The sequence below is a fragment of the Balaenoptera musculus genome, chromosome 15 (assembly GCF_009873245.2).
Source record: "Balaenoptera musculus isolate JJ_BM4_2016_0621 chromosome 15, mBalMus1.pri.v3, whole genome shotgun sequence".
NCBI lineage: Eukaryota > Metazoa > Chordata > Mammalia > Artiodactyla > Balaenopteridae > Balaenoptera > Balaenoptera musculus.
In genome coordinates this window covers 21,382,312-21,399,500 of record NC_045799.1, presented here as the reverse complement: position 1 = coordinate 21,399,500, position 17,189 = coordinate 21,382,312, and the positions used below count along the sequence as shown (strand labels likewise).

Here is a 17,189-nt window from a genome sequence, read left to right as displayed (position 1 = left end):
GTTCTGCCTCAACCTCCAGAGAAGTTGACAGAAGGCTTCCCCCTCCCTCTGCTAAAGCGTATTCAGCTCTATGACCCTGTTCTCCAGATCCACAAGGTCAGTGGGTTCAGCGGGGTTCTGAGGAATTGGGGAGGGGGGTTGGTTAGCTTTCCTGGTTTGCAGGCTATAACCCAGTGTGTGGGACCCAGCCCAACCCTGCAGCTGGGAAAGCCTCAGCGGGGGTGGGATGGTTCAGGGTCAGCTGGATGCCATTAAGCCGTCCACGTGTCCTTTAGAAGTGGCACCTCTATGGGGGCAGGAGGGATTTGACACAACCTGTGTCACAACTTTCCACCCCCTGCCCCCCTGCCCCCCTACCGTGGGTGACCTGGGAGAACCTCAAGACCAGCTCGTTGTAAAAATACAGCAATCCTAGCCATGCCAACAGCTCAGGTTCTGAAAGCCATTTGTAAGTTTTTAAAATTTCTTCTAATTTCTTGGGAATTCCCTGGTGGCCCAGTGGTTAGGACTCGGCACTTTCACTGCTGAGGGCCCGGGTTCAATACCTGGTCTGGGAACTGAGATCCCACAAGCCGTGTGGTGAGGCCAAAATTAATTAATTAGTTAAGTAAAATAAAATTTCTTCTAATTTCTTAAGTGGAAGAGCTTTGATGTATTAATAGATACATGTTTGCTGTGCCGTCCCTCATAGACCCATTGCCCCACCACACTCATAGCTTGACTTCTGGTGTACTTCCTTCCAGCCTTTTGTCTCCTCTAAGCATTTTTTGAAATTGTTTTCTTGTTCTGAATAGTTGCCTTGCTAGCGCTCAGACCTGTTTTCTTTCTTTTCTTTTGGTTGCAATCTAGTCTCCCTTCCCCCCCACCAATGTTAAGTTCTGTCCCAAGCATGCAAGGGACCATAATTTACTTAACTATTTGAATACCAAGGAGTATGTCTGATTCTTCACCAGACTCTCCACTCTTCTGATCAAGCATTTTATGCGCCATCTGTGCCCCACGGTTCAGGTTACCTTTCTAGAAGAGCATCCGTAAGGTGGGATGACTGGGTTGGCAGGCTTGTGAACATTAAAGGAGATGCTGCTTTGTGCCTGGTACCTAGTCAACATCCAGCAAACAACAGCTACTAAAGAGAGGGCCAGGCAGCAGATTGGTCAGGGACATTGAAACAGGGATCAGCTGAGACATTTGAAAACAAATATCCAGAGCCCTTTTGCGTCCAGAGATACTCAACACCCAACTATTGTTGAGAGTTTATAAGGAGTGAGACAGATCACTGTTCAAAGCAAGGACTGATTGACAATTCATGCAGCTGGCCTCAGTTTTCTCCTGTGTAAAGTGGGGTGTAGCCCAAACCTCACTGGGCAGTTGTGAAGATTAGAGCTTCTAGCTCAGTTGGGCACAATGGAAGTCATTAGAAGATTTGTTAGATTGACCCTTGAACAACACGGGTTTGAATGGCCCCATGTCCGTGTATACACAGAGTTTTTTCAATAATAAATACAATACTATGGTACTACACCATCTCCGCAGTTGGTTGAATCTGTGTATGAGGAACTGCGGCCGCGAGGAACCGCGGATATGGAGGGCTGACTGTAAATTATACGTGGATTTTTCCACCCATCGGCGCCCCTAACCCCGCAGTTGTTCAATGGTCAACTGTATATGCTATCATATTCATTAAAATGTTGAGGTCAACTCTGCCCATGTGTTTGACCCCCAAAGGCAGGGGATGGGTTGCTGTGGGAAAGAATTGGATTTTGCTCTGAGTTCAGAATTCCCACCCCTTTGGTGATGGAAACTTACGAGGAAGTAGGAGAATAAACCCCAGCAGCTCACAGTTTTGTCTTGTTCACCAAGGAGAGAGAATTTAGGTGACACAGGGGACATTTATGAGGTCTGCCAGGAAGCAGCAGCTTGGGAAATGACAGATAAATTGCCACCTTAGAGAAGGTAGCTGGCAAAAGCTGTGCTTTATGGAGACCTTGGGGACAGAGGCACACGCTCGATTTATGCACTGACCTGGTTTCTGGCAGAGCTTGTGCTTCCCCAGACGTGGGCCTCCCTTTAAATCAGAGATGCATCTTTCTGGAGTAGAGGATGCTTTTACCATCCTGTCCTGTCTTGTCTCTCCTAGGACTTCCTGTTTTTGGGCACCAACGTCCGGTACCTGAGAGTTTGAGGACAGGGCGAAAGACAGGGCTTGGGGACCACAGCTGGATTGCCAAGTTGCATTTCCAGATGTGCAGCATATTCCTGGAGATTCTGGGAGGATGAAGACCATTTCTGTTATCAGCTCTGGGGGCCTGGCCTCGGTCCCCACACTCCTTTTCAGCACATACACCCACACCCCCTCTAACTCTGGACTTTACTTTCCCACCAGGACGGACCATCCTCCTCCACTAGCCTGTACTATCTTTAAGGGCAGGCACTGTCTTTTTTATTCACCATCGGATCTCTGTGCCTAGCAGAGTGCTTGCACTTAGTAGGTCCTCAATAAATATTTATTGAATGGCTCAGTGAAGGAACCATATGGTACTCTAGCTGAACCTCCCTACTGCCAACCCTCTCTTACTTAAGGGGTCCTTGGATGGTCAGCTCCATCTGTGGTCTTCAAGGATGAACTCTGACCACATTCTCATTTCTCAGCACTGCTGCTGTGGGAACCTCAATGAGAGAACGTGGGATTCCACTCCCTGCTCAGCCCTGGACCTGGTGCTGATGCTGGCTCTCTAAGACAATTGTCCATCTCAGTTTGGGGGCAGTTCATGGGTAGTTCATGGGCTCATTTCAGTACATGCTCCCTCTCTCCCTCCCTCTGTGTCTGCTGCAGACACAGGAGCCAGCGGGTCTCCGGGAGCAAAAACTCAGCCTCCTGCTGCTCTCCCCATTGAAACGGGTGTAAATTAGGAGGAAATGGATCTGTCTAGGTTTTGGGTCCGACCCGAATAAAAAACTCATCCAACTGTTGTTTATGAGCCCCAAGCCTGGAGGAAGAGGCCGTGATTTCTAATTACTGAACAACCAGCCTTTGATCAGACTTTACCAAACAATCATTTCCAAGTTATGTGGTTGGGCCCCCGGGGACTGGGAATCAGAAGGCTCATTGGATGCTTTCTTAATTGTGTTAATGAGCGGATGGATGGAGCTGCCGGCTAGCAGATAATTCACAGGGAATAGACCCATTTACCCTGTGTGTGACAGAGATGCATTCCAAGATGGGACGATGCACTGTCCCCCAGCTGGAGGCGGGGTGAGCCGTGGCTTCGCCGCGTCCCTTTTGTTCACTTGTCCGCCACCATCATCCATCCTGTGATGGGCTGTGAAGGGCTCGGCTTCATCCAGCACTGGCCACGTGGCCTCGGACTGGTCCCTTTCCCCCTTTCCCCCACTTTATCCTATAAAATAAGGATGGTAATAATAGTAGCCATGTCCTAGGACTCTTATAATGATGATATTAGGTAACCCATGTAAAAGGATTTATTTAACCCTAGTGGGGATTCAATATTTATTGACTGGACATGCTTACTGAGCATCCTCTTGTTTGCAGGCACTGAATTGGTCAGCACAGGGGAACTAGAGGCAGCACAGACCCAGTTCCTATGTCTGTTTTTCAAAACGTTGCCTCACCATGGAAAGAGCCAGTCTTGATTCCAACTTACTTGCTTTGGGCCTCTGGGAAAGGCCTCTCTAAAGCCTAAGTGTCCTCCCTTGTCAAATTTGCTGGGAATACCTCCTTGCAGGGTGACTAGGGACTCAGTGGGTTCACGTCCAGCTTCTGGGGGTGAGGGGAGGATAGGGCATAACCAGGTCCTGGTAAACAGCTGATGCAATTATCACCTGCCTTCCTTTGGGCTCCCCAGAAGCAGACTCTGAAACAAGGAGGTGGGTACAAGTAGTTTACTGGGAAGAGGATCCCAGGGAAATAACCAGTAGAGGAGAGAAAATGTGATGGGGAAGGGAAGGCAGCCTTTAAAGTGTTCATGATCAAACCAATTACCACCTTAATCCCACTCGGGAAACTCTGGGAGCCAGTGTAGAACACTCAGAGTGTCCACGCAAGGGCTAAGATTGCCGGGATGCTTGTACATCATCTCCCATCAGACACTGTTTGAGGGGAGCTCCTGGGGACATTAGTTCTCTGGTTCTTCTAGTCTGGGCAGGGCATGCTCTAGCAGCTGTAGAAACCTCTCAGGCAAAGAAACGCAAGTGCCAGCAAGTAGAACTCAGGTTGGCGTGCGCTGACTGGTAAGATGGGCGGGGCCGCGCGTGGCTGTACAATGGGGTAGGAGTTCACCAGCTCAAAATTCTGGATGTGATATGAGACTGTTTGCCACATTGCCTGGAAAAGCTGTGGGTTGGTCTCCTCTGCATATTTTTAAGAAACTCAGCCTAGTTTGCAAGGAAGCCTTCATTTCAGAGCATTCTAGAACGCTCCAGGACATTCCAGGGGATGGCCCCAAGAAAGGACTCCGGGAAGCCCAGGCACGTACTTGATGAGTACGGGGCAGCCAGGTTTGCTATGAAACAGGGGAAAAAAACACTTCTTTGTGAAAGAAAAAAATATTTCTCATTCACAAAGCAAGGAAAAGCCATTCCTACCCAATGAGACTAAACACATTCATTCAGTAACAGAGCCTCAAGTTAGTGCCATCATGTCTTGCTGGGGTAGCTCCAGGACAACCACTGCCGGCCCTGGGGTCCCCTAGCAGGTTCTGACACCCTGAAATCTGACTGTAGACATGCAAGTATCCTCAACAGCTCAGACCTGATAGGAGGACTGGCCTTGCGACAGCACATTCTGATATTAATGATCGGAACTCTGGGCTATCAAAGAACCATCGAGAGACTATAGAAGAACCATTGATAGTTATTGTACCACAGAGCTCACGCCCACACAAACTAAGCCGCCACCCTGGAGATGCTCCTCCTGGTTACAAACTGACTCTCCCCCTCTGCGCTTCACTAACTTCCCAAGAGCCCTCCTACAGCTACACCCTGTTCCACACTTGTGTACATACAAGACAACTTCCTCTTTCTTAGAGATTAATCGGATTTCCTGGTGGGGATGGACCACAATTTTTTTAACCAACCCCCCTACGAATGGGTCCTTAGGTTGCTTCTGATACTTGGCTTTTATAAATGAGAAGTCCAGCTCCTTATTTTAACTGAAGTCCAGCATTTTAACCAAAAACTTATGTGTGATTTCTGGGGCCTGATCATAGGCAATTACAAAGGCTTTACCTGACAGGCCTCGTGGAGGAAAGCTACCCTCCTCACCCCAGTCTTGGTGCCCAGACAATGCACTGTGGTCTCTGAGGGGAGTTGCAGTCAAGGACTCAGGCACCCTGGCCAGTCATGCTCTTTGCATATTTGCATTCCTAGTCCAGAAGTCTTCGTTCCTAAGGTTTTTTTTAATATATAAATTTATTTATTTTATTTATTTTTATTTTTGGCTGCATTGGGTCTTCGTTGCTGTGCGCAGGCTTTCTCTAGTTGCGGCGAGCGGGGGCTACTCTTTGTTGTGGTGCGTGGGCTCCTCATTGTGGTGGCTTCTCTTGTTGTGGAGCATGGGCTCTAGGCGCACGGGCTTCAGTAGTTGCAGCATGCAGGCTCAGTAGTTGTGGTGCACGGGCTCTAGAGTGCAGGCTCAGTAGTAGTAGCGCACGGGCTTTGTTGCTCCGTGGCATGTGGGATCTTCCCAGACCAGGGCTCGAACCCGAGTCCCCTGCATTGGCAGGCAGATTCTTCACCACTGCGCCACCAGGGAGGCCCTCGTTCCTACGTCTCTTTACCTGAAACCTTAGGCAGAGGTTTTCAGAGGCCTTTGCCAAGGACTCTGTCAGGGAAAGAAGGGGGAACCTTGAAGATATTTTCCCCATAATGACTCACACTCAGTACTTTTCCACTCCCAGCCCTCCCCCCCTTCCCTCCCCCTGCCTCCCTGGCTCAGGGTCCAGGAACCTGCCAGAGGTTCCTTTCTGGGGATCCTCATCAGTGAGACGACCCCAACACTCGCACCGAAACCCCTGATCCACCTGCACCTTCTCCCATGGGGGAAATGGAACGGGGGCGTCGGTGCTTTCTCTGATTTGAGCCGCTCGCTTATGCTATGGAGTGAGTGACTGAAGGTTTCACTGTGGTTTTCATTTTGGCTTGTTGTTGCTTTAATCAACTCCTCCGACACCTGGCAGCCCAGCTCTCTCCAGTTCAGCTGAACTCTTGACAATAAATAGTGCTTCCGTAAAAAACTTTACCCATACATCATTTCTTATTCATGCATCCATACAAACATAGGAGCAGGTACATCTGTGAAATAAATGTCCAGAAATGGAATCCAATCATTTAAAGAGACACTTCCATCAATTTAGCAGTGGGGTGTTTGCTCTCAGTCTCTCCTCTTTCACCTTCCCCCCTCCTCCTGAGTATACAGGGGAGCAGACTCACGTGGGCTCATGGCAGTGGCGTGGGGAAGGGTTTTGTAGTAAAGAATTCAGCTTGGCTCAGAGAGGGGGCTGGTCTTTGCCCTCAGCCCCTGAGAAGTCATCTCTAGGCCCTTGGGAAGTCCTGCCTGATCAGAGTGTCTTGTCTAGCTGGGGGCACTGGACATGCCCGACAGTTAACGGTGTGATCTATGGTGGGGGCTTTGGGTGACATGGTACCATCTGGACCTCCAAAGGGGCTGCAGATGGGGGTCAACCACGTGGGTGGTCAGCCATGTCTACAGATGGAGCCCCAGTAAAGACTGGACACCAAGGCTTGGGTGAGCTTCCCCAGATGGCAACACCGTGCATATTGTCACACTGTGATGCTAAGAAAGTAAGGCCATCCACGGATCCACAGGGAAAGGCCAACTGGAAGCTCGGTATTTGGAACTTTCCTGGATTCTGTTCTCTGCCCCTCTTCCACTGGCTGACTTTAATTGGTATCCTTTCCCTTTCACAATCTGTAACCAGGAGTGTAACAGATTTCCGTGAGTTCTAGAGTCCTTTTAGCCAATTATAGAACTTATGGGTGGTCTTGGGGACCCTCAAACTTGCAATGGATATCAGAAGTGAGGGTGGTCTTGTGACTGTGCTACCTCTAACTTCACAAGGGGTCTTGTATTCTCCGGCTCCGAAACACTGCTGGCCTCAGACACAGAGCACGAGGCCAGTGACACTGATATCTGTTCTCTGTGGTCTGACCAACCCTGGAGGGCCCCCATCTCCTGGCCCCCTGACTCATCCCCAGCTCTGCTCTTTTTGGTGCTACAAGTCCTGTACTGGTCAGGATCCCTAACTGCAAACTTCAGAATCCACTCTGGTTAATATAAGCAGGAAAGAGGTTTCAGTCTCCAAGGATTTGAAGACCATCAGTGGTTGCCATGAGCCCCGAGTATATGCCTTTGGTCCAGACCTCTCTTCTGAGATTCTGACCTGTCCCGTAACTATAGGCTTGACATTCACCTCCAGCTGACTGGATTAGGGGGCTGCACCTGGCTCATGTGACAAAGGAATCTGTCAAGGTATCCTGAGGATTTCCCTTGGAGTCTGGTACATAACCTCCCTCACAGCACATCTACGTGGGCCTGCTTCTCCCAGCCCACAGAGGATTAAAACACAGCAGAATAGATGGCTGCTTTATGGCCACTAAAGAACCCAGAGCTGGATTCTCTCCATCCCTTAGAGAAGGCTTTCCTCCCACCTCAAGTGATCTCATGGGGCCCTTAGTGCAGACCTATCATCACAAATCCCAGGGACAGTTAGGCTGTTTTTAAAAGGATGCTCTCACCACTGCCCTCTCATCTTGGGGTGCAGGGCTAGTCCCAGAGCCATCACTGGCATCCCTCAGACCCAATCAAACCCAGCTTTCTTTCAGCCCTATCCCTCCAACCCCAGCTAGCTTTCTAGGACCTGCGGTTCAATCAAAAGTGCCTCTCTAAGAACTCCCCCGACAAAATCCAGGTGTTATCAAGAATGTGGAGTAACTGGAACACTTGTCCACTGCTGGTGGGAATGTAAATTGGTACAACCATTGCAAGGATCTGCTATAGTTGAACATGGATGTGCCCCATCACCCAGCAATCAGACACCCAACTGAAATGCCCACCTATGTTCACCAAAGACACATACTGGTGTGTTCATATACACTCTTCATCATAACCCCCAACTGAAAATAACCCAAATGTCTGTCAGTAGTGGATGGATACGTGGTGGAATATTCGCACAACAGAATATTAAGCAGCAATGAGCACAAAAGAACTTCAACTGCATACAGTAACATGGCTACCTCCCACAAACAGAATGCTGAGTTAAAGAAACCTGACACAAAAGAGTACCTGCTGTATGAGTCCATTGACACAAAGTTCAAAAGCAGGCGAGTCTAATTCCTGGAAGCAAAAGTCAGGAGAGTGCCCATGCTGCCTGGGAGGAGGACTGACCAGAAAAGGACACGAGGAGCTCCTAAGGGGGTTCGATAGCATTCTACTTCTTGATCTGTGTGCTGGTTACATGGGTGAGTTCACTTTGTGAACATCAATCTATCTGCACACTTATTATTTGTACACTTTTCTGCATGTATTCAAAGAAGTATACACAAAATGAGTCTGTCTGTATTTATGAGACTTCTTATAGTGTCTTTTATTATGTAGGCTCCCCATAAACAAAGTTCGATTTTTCTGGGTTTATTCATCTACTATACCAGAGCTGTGTGGGCTGTTTATTGTGACATTGTTTGTGATAGCAAAACAATAACCAAACCCTACAAAACAAAAACTGAAGGCAACCCCTGTGGTCCTCGATAAAGACTAACAGATAAATTATGGTGCATCCACACAAAGGAATACTATGCAGTCATTGAGAAGAATGACTATATATGCAGACATGAAGAGACGTCAAGGCATTATTAAGTAGAAAGCGTAAGCTATAGAACAGTAGGTACAGTATCATCTCCTTTTATTTAAGATGATATAGACATATGAATGCTTATATGTACACAGGAAATTTCTAGGAGGTTACCCGTTACTGGAAACAGAGGTTACCTCTGAAGAGTGGAAATAAAGCGTTCATTAGGTTGGGAAGTTTTCATTTTCCTTGTTGTGCCATTTTGTAGTTTGGATATTTTTTACAAAAGCAAATATTACTTTTTAAAAATAAAAATTTTAAGATGTCAATCAAAGCAAATTTAGGCACATGCTTTAAAAAAAATCAATGTACAAAATGGATAATCAACAAGGACCTACTGTGTAGCACGGAGAACTCTACTCAGTATTCTGTAATAAGGACTTCCCTGGTGATCCAGCAGCTAGGGCTCCCCGCTCCCAACGCAGGGGGCCCTGGTTTGATCCCTGGTCAGGGAAGTAGATCCCACATGCCACAACTAAGAAGTCCGCGTGCCACAACTAAAGATCCCACACGTGGCAACGAAGATCCCGCATGCATCAACTGAGACCTGGCACAACCAAATAAATAAATAAATATTTTTAAAAAATATTCTCTAATAACATATATGAGAAAAGAATCTGAAAAAGAATGGATATATGCATATGTATAACTGAAGCACTTTGCTGTACACTTGAAATTGACACAACATTGTAAATCAACTATACTCCAATATAAAATAAAAATTAAATTAAAAAAAAGAACGAAAACATCAATGTACAAAAGGGTCCATAATAAGCAGCAATGATCTCAGAGGGAGCAACTTTTAATTCCTTAAATGTTTCTGTTTTTAGTTCTGGATACCTCCAAATATTAAGTAATGTTCCTATTTCTCTCTCTCTCTCTCTCTCTCTCTTTTTATTTACCAATATTAAACAAAATTACTGACTTCATTAACCCGCCCCACTTACAGTCCCTCTCTCAAAATAGTTATGTAACTTCACATTTTTGGCTTCTCTGTTGGTCAGTTTATAATTTCAGATACTATGTTCGCACATTTGTTTTTTGCTCCATCAACTATATATAGCTGGGGTCTCTCAATTTCTCTACTCACTGTGACCTAGCACCTCTCTGAGCCTAAGTTCCCTCACCTGAAAAAGAGCAGGTATGACTAGATAGCTAGTCACAAAACCATTTCTCTTTCTTCCTGGGCTCACAGCTGTTTCCCAGCCTCCCTTGCAGTTAGATGTGACCATGTAGCTGAGCTTTGGCAAGTGGAATGTGGGCAGAAGTGATGTGTGCCACTCTGGGTGTAGCCCATAAACACCCCTATTTGAGTCTCATTCTCTCTCTCTCTTTCTCTCCCCTCCCCCATCCGGATTTGACACCCAAGGTAACTTGAGATAAATGTACTGACGATGACAGAGCCTCCAGCAGCCTGGATCCCTGAATCATTCTGTGTCACGGACTTCCAGTACTATGTTGAATAGAAGTGATAATAGTGGGCATCGTTACCTTATTCCTAATCTTAGAGGAAAAGCTTTCAATGTTTCACTAATGAGCATGATGTTTGTGGTGGGCTTGTCACATATGGGCTTTGTTAGGTTGAGGTTGTTTCCTTCTCCTAGTTTGTTGAGTGTTTTTATCATGAAAGGGTGTTGAATTTTGTCAGATGCTTTTTCTGCATCTATTGAGATGATCATGTGATTTTTATCCTTCATTCTGTTAATGTGGTGTGTACTTTGCATATGTTGAACCATCCTTGCCCCACACAGGTAAATCCCAATTGGTCATGTTGTATGATAATTTTAATGTGCTGTTGAATTTGATTTGCTAGTATTTTGTTGAGGATTTTTACATCTATAGTCATCAGAGATATTGGCCTGTAGTTTTCTTTTCTTGTACTGACTTTGGTTTTGACATCCGGGTAACATTAACCTTGTAAAACGAGTTTGGAAGTATTCCCTCCTCTTTTGTATTTTGGAAGAGTTTGAGAGGTATTGGCATTAATTCTTCTTTAAATGTTTGGTAGAATTCTCAGTGAATCCATCTGATCCTGGGCTTTTCTTTTGGGGGAGATTTTTGATTACTGATTCAATCTCCTTACTAGTTACAGGTCTGCTCAGATTTTCTACTACTTCATGATTCAACCTTGCTTGGTTGTATGTTTCTAGGAATGCTTCCATTTCTTCTGGCTTACCCAATTTGTTGGCATATATTGTTTATAGTAGTCTCTTATCATCCTTTTTATTTCCGTGTCATCAGTTGTAATGTCTCCTCTTTCATTTCTGATTTTATTTGGATCTTCTTTTTTTTTTAAGTCTAGCTAAAAGTTTATCAGTTTCATTGATCTCTGTAAAAAAGCAGCTCTTAGTTTCATTGATTTGCCCTGCTCAGTTAACCCTTCAGCCTTTTCCCCCCAGCAAGAAAATATGCAGCCTATCTACACCATAAATATCTACACCATAAATAACCAGATAATCTCTCCTGGTTCAGAATTCTAAAAGCTTGTCATCAGCTCTACAGTTCACTTAGCAAATGATTGTGTGGCACTGTGAATTGCTATTTAAATATTTTGTTATCTTGCTTCTCCTGAGTCTTATGTTGAACCTCTGTAAGTAGATTATACTTTCCCTGAGGGCAGGAAACAGATATTATATGTCTTTGTATCACCCATGCCTCATTGCAGTACTGAGTTGGGCACTTAATATGTATCTGGTGATTTGATTTGAAGTCTCTTGTCACTTAACCTAATTTTCCAGTCTTTTCCCCAGCTATGGGCTGCCCCAGGCCCTTTTCACATAGCTCCTCCAATTTAGAGTCTGCTGTTAATTGTCTCTATATCTTTGCCTCTGCTGTGCTGCACATGCTCAGTGCCCCTGCGTTTGACTTTCATATCACTCCTGTTCAGATCACAGAGCTCCCCAAGGATATCTCACCCGGTTCTCACTCTTTCTGACGGGTCTAAGCCCTCTGTTGGGGCTCCAGAGGGTATTCGGGAGGTAGATGAGCCATGAAATGTTAAGTCAGGAGGGTGGAAACCCAGGTCAGCAGGAAACAAGAGAGGATCTGAAAGACCTACATTTTAAAGGGTCATCAAGGGTTGCAGGGATTAGCATAGTTAATATTTTGGTGAATTTCCTTGGTGACTTTCCATTTTAGGAGAGCCTGGGCATGGTTAAGGTCATGCAGAGAGGGAGTATAGAGTGGGGTGGCTTCATAGAAAAAGTCCCTTTTAGATCTAATTCTCCATGATTCAAAATTACTTACCGTTATGTGTTGAATTGTGTCCTCCAAAACAAATACGATGAAGTCCTAACCTCCAGTACTTCAAAATGTGACTTTATTTGGAAATAGGATCTTGATAGAGATAATCAAGTTAAAATGAGGTCATTCAGGTGGTCCCTAATCCAATATGACTGGTGTCCTCATAAATTTGGACATAGAGACAGACACCCACAGAGAGACAAGATGATGACAGAGGCAGAGATCAGACATGCAGTTTCAAGTCAAAAAATGCTTGAGGCTACCAGAAGCTAAGAAGAGGTAAAGAAGGATTCTACCCAGAATCTCTGAGGAAGCATTGCCCCATGGATATCTTGATTTCAGAATTCTGGCCTCCAGAACTGTGAGACAATAAATTTCTGTTGTTTTATGCCACCCAGTTTGTGGTACTTTTTTGCAGCAGCCCTAGGAAACTAACACACTTATCTTCTCCATGCTTCCTTCCCCCTATCCATAAAATGGGCACCTAATGTCAACCTCACGAGAGTGGGAGGCTTTTTGCTGAGATAAAAATACCAGTGGATTTTTATTTTTTAAACATTTATTTATTTATTTGACTGTGCCGGGTCTTAGTTGCGGCACACGGGATCTTCGATCTTCATTGTGGCATGCAGGATCTTTAGTTGCAGCATGTGAACTCTTATTCAAGGCATGTGGGATCTAGTTCCCTGACCAGGGATCGAACCCAGGCATTGGGAGTGCAGAGTCTTAGCCACTGGACCACCAGGGAAGTCCCACCAATGGGTTTTTAATTAGTTATGCAAAAGTCAGCTTCTCACTGAGTTTGCAAAATAAGCACAGGTGTTCCAAGTATGCTTTTTTTTTTTTTTTTGGCTGTATTGGGTCTTCATTGCTGCGTGCGGACTTTCTTTAGTTGTGGCGAGCAGGGCTACTCTTCCTTGCAGTGCGCGGGTTTCTCATTGCGGTTGCTTCTCTTGTCGCAGAGCACAGGCTCTAGGTGCGTGGGCTTCAGTAGTTGGAGCATGCAGGCTCAGTAGTTGTGGCTCACGGGCTTAGTTGCTCCACGGCATGTGGGATCTTCCCAGACCAGGGCTCAAACCCGTGTCCCCTGCATTGGCAGGAGGATTCTTAACCACTGTGCCACCAGGGAAGTCCCTTGACTATAGTTTTTTATTCTTTAACTATATTACTAGATTCTACCTCTTAATCTTTCATGAAGAAGTTCTGCTTCAATATTCATAGATTAAATTAGTCTGTGAATTTCTTTTTGTTGCTTTGTCAGGTTTCGATATTTATCTTAGTCAACTCAGGCTGCTATACCAAAACACTGGGGTGGCTTTAACAACAGAAACTTATGTCTCACAGTTCTGGAGGCTGAGAAGTCTAAGATCAAAGTCCCACCAATTTGCTTCCTGGTTAGAGTCTAATTCCTGGCTTACAGATGGTCATCTTCTGGCTGTCTTAACATAGCAAAGAGAAAGGGAGATGTCTCTCAGGACACTTTTTATAAGGACACTAATCCCATCATGAGGGCTCCATCCTCATGACCTCATCCAAACCTAACCACCTCCCAGTTGGAAGGCTCCACTTCCCAATACCATCACATTGGGAGTTAGGGCTTCAACATATGAATTTGGGGAGAGGACACAATACAATCCATATCAATATTAATACCCTTCCAAAAAAAATCACTGGGCAGTTTCCTTCTTTCTTTTTGCTCTGGAAGAGTTTGGTGAGCTTTGGAATTACCTGTCACTTGTAGATTTGAAAGAAACCATGGGGTTGTCTTGGACAAATTCCTCAGCTACTTCCATAGTTATTAGTCTGTTCAGGTTTTCTATTTCTTCTTAAGCCAGTCTTGGGAATTTTCATTTTTTAAATTTATTTTGGTTTTAAATCATCCAAATTTTCAAGAGGATTAACATTGCATTGCATTAAATGGGCCTTCATAATTTCCCCCTTACCTTTATACTGTATAATATCATGCAACAGTTAAAGAGAATAAAGCAGATCTATATATGCTGACATGGAAAGATCTACAAGATAGAATGGGGGAAAAAAGCAAGTCTCAGAAAAAGAGAGAATCCATTTTTTAAAATAAGCTTTTATTATGGAATTAGAATCTCCTTTTTATATATTAAATGGATGTAAAATGGTCTAAAAAGATACCCAGTAATATCTAGTTGTAGCAGTATTCCCCTTAGACCCGAGTAAGAGGGACCTCTCCCTTGGGCTTGCTCTTTAGAGGGGCTGCTCATCCTCCTTCCAGATGCACCACATCCACAGAGGACATGCCCATCTAGAGTCTGAACCTTCCTTCTAGACCAGCCTTCCTATTCCTGGGACCCCAGCATTCCTTCCAGAGTCTGTGGGGACCTTGCCTCAGGTATGTCTTCCTGAGGATGGAGTGTACCACTGCTGTGACCACTGCTAGGACCTGTTTGAGGGGTGTGTGGAGAAACCTGGATGTGCAGGTTGCAGTCTCCATCTATGTATGCATGAGGCCCTGGTGGTGTAGACGGAGCCGGGCAAGGGAAGAGAAGGGAGGCCCTACACCACATTCTGGGAAGAAACTTTGGAGAGTCCAGGAATTCTAAATCCAAACGTGGTTTCTCAGGTCAATATGAAGGTATATTTGTCCAGGTAGGAGGATAGAATGTTTCTATTTAACAGTTTGTTAGCTGGACTTACAAAAAATATGTAGATATATGGTATGTTGGCCTTGGTTTGACTCTTGTCCTGGGCCCCGCAAATGTCATGGGGTTAATCATATTACTTCTGGGAGAGACGTGGAACTTGAGGGGGGAAAAGGGAGAGAGGGTGTTATGGGCTGAACTGTGTCCTGCAAAATTCATATACTAAAGCCCGAAATCCCACCCCACCTCTGTACCTAAGAATGTGACTCTATTTGGAGATGGAGCCTTTTAATGTGGTGATGAACTTAAAATTAGGCTGGGCCCTAATCAAACTGACTGGTATCCTTATAAGAAGAGGAAACTTGGACACACAAAGAGACACCAGAGGCTCATGTACAGAGGGGCGAACGTGTAAACAGGGAAACTGTCTGCACCCCAAGGAGAGAGGCCTCAGAGGAAACCAACTGTGTGGGCACCTTGATTTTGGACTTCCAGCCTCCAGAACTATAAGAAAATAAATTTCTGTTGTTTAAGCCACCCAGTCTGTGGTATTTTGTTCTGGCAGCCTGAGCTGACTTTAACTTTTTACTCTATTTTTTTTTCTTCTTCTTTGACTTTTATTTCTAATGCCTCTGTATCCATGCATTATTTATGTAATTAAAAAATACATATTAAAATGTTCTCTTATCATGCTTGTCTTTCATTTCTCATCCTAATTATGTGTTCTCTATATGTGGTCTTTCTCCTCTTGATTACGCTGGCTAGTGGCTTCTCTATTTTACTGTGTAGGGATTTTTTCCACAATGAATCAGCTCTTTCATTTACCAATTCTACCTTTGTTTCGTACTTTAATTCATTAATTTCTGCTTGTCTTCATTCTGCCCTTCTTTCCTTAGATGTATTTTGTTGCTCATTTTGTATCTTCCAGCTTTGAATGCTTGATTCATTTATATTTGTCTTTCTTTTTTCTTTTTCAGACATATAAGTGTTTAAGAAGAAATTTCCCTCTCATAATTTTTTTTTTTTTAATTTTATTTATTTTTGGCTGCGTTGTGTCTCCATTGCTGTGCGCGGGCTTTCTCTAGTTGCAGCGAGCGGGGGCTACTCTTTGTTCCAGTGCATGGGCTTCTCATTGCGGTGGCTTCTCTTGTTGCAGAGCACCGGCTCTAGGCGCACGGGCCTCAGTAGCTGCGGCTCGAGGGCTCTAGAGCGTAGGCTCAGTAGTCGTGGCACACGGGCTTAGTTGCTCTGTGGCATGTGGGATCTTCCAGACCAGGGATCGAACCCGTGTCCCCTGCATTAGCAGGCAGATTCTTATGCACTGGGCCACAAGGGAAGTCCCTCTCATAATGGTTTTAGCTGTATCTCATTGCTTTAGACACATAGTGTTTTCATCTTTGTTTTCCAATCTTGTTTGAACTTACAGTTTTGACTTTCTTTTGTTCTCAAATGGAGTTTTAAATTTTGAGGAGGGGATGCAACTAGAGATTATCATACTAAGTGAAGTAAGTCAGAAAGAGAAAGACAAAAACTATATCATATCACCTATATGTGGAATCTAAAATATGACACAAATGAACTTATCTATGAAACAGAAACAGAATCATGAACATAGAGAACAGGCTGGTGGTTGCCAAGGGGAGGGGGTTGAGGGAGGGATGGAGTGGGAGGTTAGGGTTAGCAGATGTAAGCTTTTATATAGAGAATGGATAAACAACAAGGTCCTACTGTATAGCACAGAGAACTATAGTCAATATCCTATGATAAACCATAATGGAAAAGAATATTTTAAAAAAGAATGTATACATGTGTATAACTGAATCATTTTGTTGTATAGCAGTAATTAACACAACACTGTAAATCAACTATACTTCGATTTTAAAATAAATAAATAAATTTTGAGGAGGGTTTTAAAAAATATTTTATTTATTTATTTATTTGGTTGCACTGGGTCTTAGTTGCGGCATGCGGGCCCCTTAGTTGCAGCTCCCTGGCTCCTTCGTTGTGGCATGCAAACCCTTAGCTGCCGCATGCATGTGGGATCTACTTCCCTGACCAGGGATCGAACCCAGACCCCCTGCATTGGGAGTGCAGAGTCTTAACCACTGCACCACCAGGGAAGTCCCAAGGAGGGGGTTTAATTTTTCCATGTGGTTGGGTTTTTGTCTCATTTCTACTTTTTTTTTTTTTAAATGTATATACTAGTTTTTTTGTTTTTAAATTAATTAATTAATTAATTATTTATGGCTGTGTTGGGTCTTTGTTTCTGTGCGAGGGCTTTCTCTAGTTGTGTCAAGTGGGGGCCACTCTTCATCGCGTTGCGCGGGCCTCTCACTATTGCGGCCTCTCTTGTTGCAGAGCACAGGCTCCAGACGCGCAGGCTCAGTAATTGTGGCTCACGGGCCTAGTTGCTCCATGGCATGTGGGATCTTCCCAGACCAGGGCT

The 17,189-nt window shown here is 44.8% G+C and overlaps 1 protein-coding gene across 2 annotated transcripts in view; it reads left to right on the top strand.

The window, feature by feature from the left end:
- LOC118880935 (lipopolysaccharide binding protein) overlaps positions 1-15,237 on the top strand; it is a 40,765-nt gene extending 25,528 nt beyond the window's left edge. Inside the window, exons 14-15 of one of the 2 annotated variants that reach the window (XM_036825145.1) lie at positions 20-96; positions 14,377-15,237. In XM_036825145.1, coding sequence (XP_036681040.1) covers positions 20-96; positions 14,377-14,430 — 131 coding nt within the window. In that variant the 3' untranslated portion in view covers positions 14,431-15,237. Of the gene's footprint in view, positions 1-19; positions 97-2,137; positions 2,979-14,376 lie in introns of those variants that run through there. The other variant, XM_036825146.1, reaches the window with a different exon arrangement.
- Positions 15,238-17,189: the final 1,952 nt, after the last annotated feature.